This window comes from Anastrepha obliqua, chromosome 4, assembly GCF_027943255.1.
Source record: "Anastrepha obliqua isolate idAnaObli1 chromosome 4, idAnaObli1_1.0, whole genome shotgun sequence".
NCBI lineage: Eukaryota > Metazoa > Arthropoda > Insecta > Diptera > Tephritidae > Anastrepha > Anastrepha obliqua.
Window position 1 is genome coordinate 78902557 of NC_072895.1, and position 12327 is coordinate 78914883.

Here is a 12327-nt window from a genome sequence, read left to right on the forward strand (position 1 = left end):
TTTATAGGACTCAGAAGAAGAGCTGTCACTAGTTCGCAGCTGCACTAGGCCGGAAAATCGTGTGATAGCAGTCAATGTGCTTAATTTTTTGTGGGTATTTGTATGTAATGTAAATTTTTTATGGTATACATATATATATTTATTTTGAGAAAACAAAATCACCTTATTTTTAAACACACCTTGCATCTAAAATCATTTACAAATGCACCCAAATGTTTCTAGTGGTTATTGAATAGTGTCCTTCTTCACAAAACTATGGGTGAGTTTATAAATGTAGCATTCAATGAGTTCTACTACTGCACTGTCATTTTTGACCTGTGGACCTACAAGTAGTGAGCAACGGCAGCAGTGGCCACAATATATAACACAACTTTCCTAAAGTATCCTGTTTTAAATTCCACGTCTACTTACATTTTAGTCGCCTGCAGCTTTACAATCAATAATGAAACGATTTTTCGCGGTACTACCAATATAGTGACAAACAAACCACGCGAAGTATGACTTTAAGTAATGATGTCACGCCTCGATTTAAGAAATCTATGCTTTCGTCGGTAGTATATTTCCTTCATATAAAAAAAATGTATAGCTAACATGTGCTGAAAATTGTATTTTTCTTTTTGTTGTAGTCGTTCAATTATGAGAACATTACGCGTAAATCAAAATTGTAGCACATAATTTAAGATTCATAATTCATCGCAGAAGCCACATGAAATTTCAGCTCAATTACTGCCAAACTAAGCGCCTCGGAATATGTACGTACACATATCGAGGCAGTGCAAACGAAATAAGTGGACAAATGCATTCGCATGCAAACTGCTACATTAATTATGCTCGCATTAGTACAACAACAACACCTACAACTACAGCTACAACAACACCAATGACAATAAACACAACAGCGACAGATGTAAACGCGCCAAACCACATAATTTTATTTTGCACTGCAATTTTTCTTTAATAAGCAAATATTCGGGTGCTCTTAGACATTGCGGTTGGCTGGGGTAAGTTTCTATCCACTAGACTGGCATGACTAAAGATATTTCAGTGCAGGGGTAGCGACTGAAAAAGGGAACATATAACAGCGCTCGACCCCGCCAAGCCACCCAAAAGAGTTTATGCTATGGTTCGATATTAAATATTTGAGGTGAGAGTAATTCCAATTCGCCTGTTAACGAGAAATTATAAACATCAAACAAAATGCGAGAGAAGATAGAGCGAGAGTGGTGACCAGAAGTTTACTATAAGGCAATGTCAGAAATTACTGCACTGCGCCACTGCTGGCGTTGTGCATTCTGCATCGACTTACTTGTTATTTCTTGTATATCTGGTATCTTGGCAATTCGCTCGGGAGTGCTTGTCCGAGGCGCAAAGCACTTACTTAAAATTATAATTTTATCTGATGTGATTTCTTTTTAGGTAGATATTTTAACATCAAAACAAGCAATTGGTATTAGTAGAAGGCCTGGGGCATAGCGGAACGACGTGTAAAAAAATACAAAATGTAAATCAATTCAGAAGTGTTTTGCTGTAGAGAGGGGAGGTTGCATTTTTCGGCATTGACGGATGCATTGAATTCAATGCTCTGAAACGGCGTGGCATTTTGCGAATTTATAGCTGCCAACAATGGAGGAATTCAGAAATGCTTAGAGTTTATTTTGATTAAAGAACCTTTAATTATTTATTAGACGAAATTAAACACACGTACAAACATACATACATACATACTGACACAGTGTACAACAAACAAGCTTTTATATAATTTTGCTATATATTTAATTTTCCATAATAAAAACGTGTTCTTTTAAATTTTACAAAATTCATAAATAATTTGAAATGAGATAATTTACAAATGATAAGGTATTGAGTATGTAAAATCTTAAACTATTCTCTGAAAATATTTAATCTACACCTAAGCGTAGGTATTTGCTAAAGCAGACGTGCCTACATACGCACATGAATTAACAAGCAAAAGTACTTTATCTAAGGTTGCTGCTTAACACATACGGTTACATATTTACAACAAAATATAACTTCATACTCTTGCCAAAATATGGGAACATTTTAAGTTAAAGAAAAAATTTCGCTAAGGATCAGCATGCCAAACTCATCAGTTTCGAAAGCTAAGAAAGCTTTCAGTGCAATGTATAATCTTTATAAGTATAGCAGTTAATTATGAGGTGCGTGAATGTTGCAGTGAATAACTTTCACGTGTGCAAGATATAATTCAGATAATGTCTAACTGATAACATTACATTTCCCTTAAAGTCTATAGCACATTTGCGCAGCACTTTTCAATTCAAAGGGCGCCTCAAACACATACTTTGTGAATTAGAAGCAAAAAAATACGGAGGTACTTTTTTCCAAATGCTGAGTCATTTGAAAACTTGCGAAATTGCCTGGGAATTAGGAATTAAAAAAAATGTTTGATTGCATTGTAAAGGGCTTACAAATTTTCAAATATAAGTTACACTCAGAATGGATGTTAAAGCTTTTATTCATAAGTCTAAAAAAAGAAAGAAACGCAAAGTTTTGACTTTTGAGTTTATGCGTCAAAGCCTTGCTGAGCCAAAGCTATTTCAAAATTCTGTTTCTTAGTGCGCTGAAATCGTGCGCCTTAGACTCAAACTAAGAATTGCATGTAAGTTAGAGTTTTACTCAGCATTCAACGGTGAAATGGGCACATTTTCGCTTTAATCTTAACTTGCCACAAATTTCCTTAGTTCGATTCTTCCATTCAAAATAACCTTTACTGTGCTGATTTCTATTTTTGCTGTTTTTTATTATCTGTATTTACATCCACATACATATATATTGCATATTTGCCCATTTTGGGTGTTTACAATTTCATTTATAATTATTTTACTTAAAACTTCTTTGGCTTATCTTACATTTTTAAACCTTCTATTAAATTAAATTACATTTGAAACGCATGGAAAGCATTTAAATTAAATAAGTACGAACCATCGAGTATAAACTTTGAAAAATAAAGCAATAAAAACAAGCATATCAGAAACACACAAGCATATATTTTATTTATTTGGAATTGTTTGCAGGCATCTGTATATTTTTCATTTTCCAATTTTTGCATTCGTAAGTGATTAAGTGTCACGGTGCGTTTAGGATTGGCAATGCTGTTTGCTGTATTGTTGAAAGAGGCAAATGAAAGAGGGATGCGTTTTATATTTATCCTCTCCTCCTAGCTCTTTAAAAAAATTATCACAGTTTTCGAAAATTATTGAAGATATTACGAAGCCAGCATTTTTCATTTCGAATTTTAACTGCCGTGCAGAAAATTAAATATTTTACCTTAAGTTTCCTCTGCTGACAATATCTTATATAACTCCGTCAACCTGCTTGCTTGTTTGCTTTGCTAAAATTATGACAGTATTTAAAATAAATTATGTTTAAAAAAGCAATTCACATTTAATTTAAATACATATGTACTATATATAGATTCAGGTTTTTGAGGAATGCCTCTATTTCGACTCTCTCTTTAAACTATATATTTTACAATTTACAGTATCCATAGATTGTATAAAAAATGAGACCTTAAAAATATTAAGCCCACAGCGATAGCGTTTGCTTCTAGAAATTTTACTAATACTCAAATACATACATCCAGACATGGAGATACTCACACACACACACACACATTGCTTATTTACAAATGAAGACAAAAAATTCACGCTCGTAATCGCACGTATGCCTCATGATATCCGGTACCGCTTATCATCATCGCTAATGATAGCCGATCGCGCGGTATCCTAGCGCTTCTACAGCCCGTGCTCGTTGGTGTTGAGGAAACTGCGGCAGACACGACTCACTTCGGGGTTCGCATGATTCATTAGCTGCATGTAGATCTGTTTGTGTAGTTGAATTTCATTGGTCATCTCCTGTAGTTGGCGCAAAAGCGCCTCCTTCTCCTTCAGCAATGACTTGACGCGCTCTTCCACTTCGCGCGAGCGCACCTTTGCCTTTTCGCGCGACTTTCGCACTGCTATATTGTTGCGTTCTCTTCTTCGTCGGTACTCTTCGCTGCCCTTATCCACATGCTTGAGTGAAGACTTACGTTGGTGTTGCAGTTGTTTGTTGTGGTGTTTGAGGAGGTGCGCACCAGCTGCTAGATGAGGCAGATTCACGGAGTGATGGGCCAAAACATTGGCTGAGGTGAGATTTGTGAAGTTGGGCGCTGCACCGCTGCCGCCATTGTTCATGACGCCGTTGTTTACTGGTCCATTATTGGTCGTTGTCTGGTAAGGATTGTAGAGTCCGTTGGCGCCACTATTTGTGATGAAAGCAGCCGCCGCTGCATTGTTTGCGTTCGTTTCCTGCAGGTGACGTCGATATTCCGGGTCGATGGGCTCCTCTTTGATGGTGGACGTGTCTGAGCCCACCGATGAGTTCTCATCACTCGAGTTATTACTGTAGGCTGCGCCCGAGTGCACCGCTTGTGGCATGTAGGCCAGAGCGCTGCGCCCGTAGTTATGCTGTTGAGTTCGTAGCGATTGTTGTTGCAGTTGGTGCTGTTGCAAAACTTTTGCGGCGGCACTCACCATGCCGTTCGGTGGTAGGGTGGCCGAAAGTCCACCTGGACTCGTAACCATGTCACTGAAAATACCAAGGCCCTCCTGTTCGCGAAACTGATCGTCAATTAAGTGTTGCAGATCTAAAGTGATTTCCTGTGCGGTTAACTCGTCCAGATCGGATTGAGAGTATTGCTGCAGCATTTGCTTCTGCAGCAGGTTGTTTACATTGTTTACATTGGCATTAATGGTGGATGCATTGTTGTTGTTGTTTAGAGCTGCGGCTGCATGTTGCATCTGATGGACTGCGTGCTGTTTGACCACAAGGCCGGAATTCTGTTGATGGGCTGCAACAGCAGCGGCAGCTGCCAAATTACCAACATTATTGTTATTGTTGGCATCTGTGCCATTGTTGTTGTTACTGTTGGGGTTGTTTAGGCTGCCATTTGCATTATTGTTCTGCTGCTGGGCACTGGACATGGCGGTCAGAGTGATTTGGCCGATGATCGCCTGTTGGGGCGGAGGCTGTTTTTTGAGGTCCAGCTGGGAGAGGGTCTGCACGGTATCGTACATCTGCGGTGACTCCATGTTGAGCATTTTTAATTGAGCAAATGAGGGCAAAATTTTCGCTGTTTGTGTAATTTCGTTTTAGGGTAAGGTAGTTGATAGGATTTAACGATCGCACGGGTTTCAACTAAAATTGGAAGACTGACAGCTTAGATCATTTCTTCACTAATTATTCACTTCGAAATGTTTAGTTCTTTTAGAAGCAGTTAGAAGACTATTTTTGCTGTTGTTTTTAATTTATTTTTCATTAAAATGTCACTTTGAGTTTTGTGTTCTCAGGTTTTCAAAATGGTTTTAAATTTTAATATTATAAGTTGCTTTGTCAAAGTCCTGTTTTGGCTTTTAAGCATTTCTGAGGTAAAATCTTTGGGATGTGTTAGAAAAGTTATGAGAATTTTTGATATTTTTTATATTCGTTTTGTGTTTGTGTTTTATATTGTCATGCGTTTTTTTAACTGTTACAACTGTAATAGCATTTTATTGTGAAATATTTGCACATTTTCTTTCCACAGCTCAATTTTTTATAATAAAAAATCATAGTATTTGTCACAGCTTGTTTACAATAATTTTTTGTTTTTTGTATTTACAATTGAGCTTCTTTTAAACTTCGGCTCAGCTTGCTATTTCAAATAAACGTCTGCTTAATTTGTTTCATTTCAAAATTCATATCGTTTCTCCAAACTTTTATTAGATTTATGTCAAATCTCTTTAGTTCACTTTGTGCCTTTGTTTGGTGTTGTTAATTTTTTATTGCAAACTAAACTACTTTGTACACTTTTTAATAATCTTTTGAGTTTGCAGCTTTCAAATTTAAATTTGGATCTCGTTATTGTTGTTAGGCAGCTGGTCGTCTGGGTTACCGCGCGAAGCGTCACTTTTGCTCAACAACCTTCCTCGGTCGACTGAAGTGTTTCACAAATGATGCAACCGATTTTATATTTTCCACTTACACGACGTGCGCGTCCGCGTCCGCATCCGCTCGCGAGTATAACTAACTCACTCACTTGCAGTTATCGCCGCCGCAGTCGCGACTAAAGTGGCTCTTCGCCAAGTCTTTAGCGTCTTCGTTTTGTCCCAACAATGACGTCGATGTCTTCGTATGCTGCAGCTATGAAGTTGGCGTATACGTTACCGAAAACAAAATGTACGCGACCCACCGAAAAACAACCACCGACCAACTAACCGAAACACTCACACAACCAACAGTGACGTCGTTTATGCATTGACGAATGACGAATCTAGGGAAGCGTGCAAGATTTTTTCCTCTATCGAAGCACCCGTTTTGAAAACGAGGGAAACACGTTCACTACTTATCTGACTCCACTGCAAGTCAGTTACGCCCAAATTCTCTGGCTGCTTCGACCTCTCAGCTACTTCTTTTCTTGCTATTGCTACTACTTGCCTCAAATATTTGACTTTGTTTGCGAACGAACTGTTGCATACGTCTTAATGCCACAATTGGTGAATTGTAACTAAATTTTGTACCGCAACTCGCTTGTCATTCCCGCCATCAGCATAAAAAAGATACTTTGAAGAAAGAGATTTTAAAGCGAGCATGGAAAACAGGCAAAAGTATATTATAAAAAGAAATCTTCGCCCGTCCAAAAGAAGTTGCCGAAAATATCAACAACAACATACACAATGCGATCGTAAAACACAAAACGAAATTCAAAGCGAAACAGGGAAAAACGCACATGCCCAGATACGAGTACAGCAAACAAAACCAAAAACAATATGCTCTCTCTATCCCACGCTGAAATGTCGGTTTGTATGCTTTTTATTACTGATTTGCTGCAACTACCTGTGGATGTCGTATAGCGCTGCTACATTCATATGCATATACGCTCGCGTTAAAGCACTCTCTGTCAGCTAGTGAATGCGCTAATGCATCCCCACCACGGTTGTATGCCCTTCGTCCTCACTCGTGTACTCGCGAACACTCAGAGTACCGCAAAGCACTTTCGCTCTCGTCTATGGAATGCCGTTTACATGTTTACTATTTGCTCCGGTTAGACGCTCAGCTGGTTAGTTGCCTTGGTGGTGAGGTAGCGGTTTCTGCACTACCAAATTTTATTTTTTGTTGTTTTAAGTTTATTGGAATCACACTTCGCCTACGTCATCTGTATGAAGCTATTGGTAGTGTGTTTTAAAGAGAAATCTGTAGGGCAAAGTGCTGCGATCAAATAGTTTCAATAGTAGATTTATGTATCAAACATCCACTTCAGTTATGAATATTCTATTATATTTATATATAAATACACGAATTTTTTGACAAGAAAAACTCACTCCTCGAACACATGATCCAACACATGATCAAACTGATATTATATAAACACTATAAGAAATATACTGATAAGCTACCCAAACAAAATTAAGCTTATGTGTGTTCCAGTGCATTCGGGGATTACCGGTAATGAAACCACTGGTACCGTGGCAAGCAGCGTTTGTAATGTGCCAGCAATTCTTCATAAATGCTCTAAGAATGGCATCGTTCTAGAGATTACGAAACAGCGGCGCATTTATCTGTTAGAAAACTGGAAAAACTACCACCACCACTACGCTTTCATAAATCCATCTTAATGAAAAATATCACTTCCTTCCGACCTTCCATAAAAGTGCCTGCCTGCGTCTGGGCCACACAATTCTCACACACGCACACCTTCTCCAACGTACATAGTCAGCCGATCGCCCCTTCTGTGACGAAACTGCAACCTTAGATCACATTCTACAATCTTGTCGAAATCTACACGGCTCTAGACAACCATTCTTTGGATTCTCTCACACACTGCCTACAAATTTCTAAAATGACTTGTTAAAACGGATCTAGAATTTTCAGCTTATATAGGGTTTTCCAATAACAGCTGTTGTTTTGTGTGTGCTTGCGCTATCGAGAGATGATAAACGATTTTTTATGGCCGGAATTGGATGGTATTGATCTGGACAACGGTTATTTCCAACGAAACGGCGCTACGTGCTACACTAGCAACGAAACCATTGATCTTTTACGGGAAAAGTTTCCGGGCCGTGTTATCTCTCGAAGAGGTGATCACAATTGGGCACCGAGATATTGTGATTTAACACCTTGTGACTTTTTTCTTTGGGGCCACTTGAAAGAGAAGGTCTTCGCCAAAAGCCCAGGGTCGATTCGAAACCTCAAACATGGAATTCGTGAGGCTATCGAGGACATAGGGCAGCCGCTTTGCAATTCGGTTATGGAAAATCTCATGAAAAGAATATTGTCCTGTAAGCGTGGTCGTGTTAGTCATTTGCCTGATGTTATTTCCCACAACTAACGGCATACCTTCCTCTTTATAATGAAATAAACATCCGTTCATGTATATTAAAAAATATCATTTTTCTTTGAATATCAAAATAACACCTCTGATTGGAAAACCCATATTTAACTCCGCTTAGTTTAGTAATAAGCATTTAGACCTTATTTACACTATTTATATATTTATTTACATATTTTGTTATCAGACAGCAGATGTCCCATGCTGCTAGGCTGCTGCCTCCTTGTATTTGTATAACTTGTTATTATACAAATTTAATAATAATAATAATACTTAGTAATTCTCCCAATGATTTTTTCTATGCTTCTTCTTTTTCTATGCATTCTTCATGAATACTAGATTCTTATTTTTGTTTAATTCTGCAACTATAAATTATGGTTAAATGGTTATGGTAAATGGTTTTTTGTAGCATAAACCATAGTTTTGTAGTATAAAAATGTATATATATATATTTAATGAATAAATAAATATTTTCTTTAAAATTAACGAAAATTGGCTCGAAAGTATGCATGAAAAAATAAAAAAATTGTGACAAAACGTTTTACTCATTGTATGGGAAAGGATCAGTAATGTAAATTGTCATGCACCGAACGAAAAATCAACTGAATTATTTATTTCAGTTATTTGCCAGAGTTGCCAATTGATTCGAATAACGGACCGATTCTTGTTTTAGTATATACGTTTAGTTTTGGTTGAGTAATAAAAGTGAAAATTTGTATTATAATTGAAGGCAGGAGGGTGTTAAAATTTTTCACCCATTTGCAATTTATTACGGTAAATCGGAATGTGATCCTTACATATTAGATATTATTCATAATATATATATAATTAAGTGAATACGTAGCTAATGAATTTAATATTTTTCAAATAAGTCCGTTATGCGTAATAAAAATTCAGAAATCGAATTGTTAAAAAAAAAAATTTTCGGTAGGCATTCCAAATTCGTACAGCAATTTGGCTATGTTCGTCGAAGTTTTGCCTCACGATGTTAGTGACGTCATAAAATCATGCATCCGCATTTTCTTGTAGTGCGCGCTCTACTAAGCTCTTACGCCAACTCTAACGGTATTATTTGTTGATTTCACAATACATGCAATGTATGTGTGTAGACACCCAAGCCCACCAAAACCGGTCACAAACTAAAACAACAGCACTACAAGAAAAACGATCGACAGTCATGCCACTCTCGCTTTCATTTCCGATTCAGAGACACGCGTTGGCGTCAGCTTCGGCATCGACGCCAATTCAGTTGTCGATGTCGACGTCGATGGCTCTCTGTTTACGCTTTGCACGTTGTTTCGGTTGGTTGGCGGAAGTGGGGAAAAGAGCTGGTGCTGGGTGGAAGATTACATACATAAGTACATACATAACTCGTGAGTTGTTATCAGCTGATTATTCTTAAGCATTGCGTTGGCGCTCGCATTGTTGTGGTTTCAGTTGTGTTCAAACGAAAATGCACACACCACAATGGCTACTTACCTTTTTTAATTTATTCCTAGGTATCCGAAAATAACAGGGAAAAATTTAAAAATAAATATAATCTGCTCACACATACACACATATTCACGTACGCTAGTTTGCTCACTACTTTGTATGGCGCTCTGTGGATTTGTTGAAGCCAGTAAACCCCTTCGCGTAATTTTTCCTTTGTCCTTTCCATCCTACTAAGTGCAAAGTCACTTTCACGCATACAACATGCGTGAGCACTTTTTAAAAGTGAAATGAACATAGAAATGTATGGAAGCGCTAATTATTTGAAACAACTTTAAAAATGGTACCAACTATTTAAGCACTTTGAGACAAACTATTGTAAAATATTGTAATTAGCAAAAGCTGGTATAGAGTTAATAAATATTCATAAAAATATTTATTGTCGTTATCCTGTATAACGCATTAAGTAGGCTTGATTTTATATACTAAGATATAAAGAATTATTCAGTAGTTTCAAAAATGTTGCATCGATATTAAATTGCTGGCTTCAAAGTCAAATATAACAGAGATTTTAATATTACAAATGCAAGACTCTTTCAGTCCAAAGCCTAAAAACAAAAGTTGAACTTGGAATACTGCAAGAGAGTGGTACGAGTATTCCAACCTGACAAAGGCTGTATAAAAAAGTCTTGGGTATAAGGACCATAAGAATAAGAGCTAATGCATATATTTAAATTCAAAAAGATAAAAAATTTTACATGTCCTGTACAGTCAATAAATGATGCTTAACAAGTCCAAAAAGAGCAAACACATCACTAACACAAATGCATATATTATAACTGAATAAATTTGATTATACATTTTTATTTATATTTTATCATGTTCATATACGAGACTTGTGAATTGTGTTTATATTTTCTCTAGAGAGCCAATGAAGAACGCGAATCGATTTTTTTCAATGGCTTCCTCTTTAACGCCTTTAAATACATTTTTTGCAAGGCTTTACGAAAAGTTAATAACTTATAGATAGTTAAATTTTTCCCACGCTGTAAAACAGGCAACTACTTATGCTTAAAATAAATAAGATTCTATAAGAAATGAAGCAGAACAAATAGTAGTAAGCGCGATATTACGAATTACAGACCAATTTCGAAGTTACCTGTTGTATCTAAACTTTTTGAATGTGTTGTCAAAGACAAGTTATACTTAGCGTAAAACGTCTGATTAGTCTTAGACAGCATGATTTTATAGTTGCAAGATCTACGTTACCTAACTTATCTGTATTTTCTGAAGTTTGCCACACAGGCTTCCAGAATGGTTTCCAAAGAGACGCGATATACACGGAGTTCTCTAAAGTGTTCAGTCTTAGCTGAACAATTTATTTTCCTGGTGTTATGAATCGTCTACTTCTTAATAATGTCATAAAATCACATTTTCTAAGCTTGAAAACCCCTTGAAACTTTTTATCATATTAATTATACATATTTCGCTTCGTCGGATGTGATAGAAGATTTAAGGGCTTTATTTGGCAAAAGCTCAATTTTATCACACACTTAAATTATGCCGTTTCTAATTCACTTGCTATGCTCGTTTTTGTTCACTAACCCATATACTCTTAAGATATACTCTGCGTTAGTTCGGTATAAATTAGATTATGCTGCTTTTACTTGGAGATCTTATCATGCAGTCCACCATATAAATCGAGTGGGGAGGGTTCAAAAAATTTTTGTGCGATTTGCACTACATCTCAGACCAGAAACCATCATACGAATCTCGCTGTCGATTGATTAGTCTTTTCCCATTAAATGCCAGAAGTACTCTTTAGGTAGTATCATTTATCTTTGATCTCGTTAATGGCGTAATTGACTGTTAATGTTCCTGTAGACATTTTCGTCATTTCAAGATTTTTAGTTTCATAATTATTAATTTCGTTAAATTGTAACTTTTATGTATTTTTAGCAATTTAATGGTTTCTTATGTTAACAATCTAATTGTACTAGACTTTTTAATCTGAAATATTGTAAAATTTGTATTTTAGTTTTAAATTAATATCTTAAATATGTGCTCTGAATTTTCTTAGACATTAATGAATAAATAAATAATTTTTTTCAGTGTACAGGTTAGATTAGCATTTTTTCGCAATATTTTGTTTAACGGCATTGTTAATTACAAAACTATTTTACGTGCATTTGTCGTAAAAAGGGAATGTAATGTATGATACTTTCACTATGGGATCCTTTGAAAATTACTCATACGCCCTGCTTATCCTATAATACACGTAAAATATTTCCCAACATCGACATTACTCATACGCTAAGTGAATTTACAAAAATAAAATAATTATATTTTATTGTGGTTCGAATCACTTATTTTAAATCGAAATGATGCAAAGTTGAAACAATGAACGATAACTTCGTTTTTACACGCGCCTCTACAGCCAAATCGAGTCAGCCATACCATACATCCTCTTGTACAGGTAAATACTATAAATGTATAGATAATTGTGCAGCAGA

General features: G+C 36.3%; 1 protein-coding gene across 1 annotated transcript; it reads right to left on the bottom strand.

Annotated features, from left to right (window-relative positions):
- Positions 1-1804: 1804 nt before the first annotated feature.
- LOC129245956 (CCAAT/enhancer-binding protein) lies at positions 1805-5515 on the bottom strand. Its single transcript, XM_054884414.1, has one exon. The coding sequence runs from the start codon at positions 5118-5120 to the stop codon at positions 3774-3776; it is 1347 nt and encodes a 448-aa protein (XP_054740389.1). The 5' UTR covers positions 5121-5515; the 3' UTR covers positions 1805-3773.
- Positions 5516-12327: the final 6812 nt, after the last annotated feature.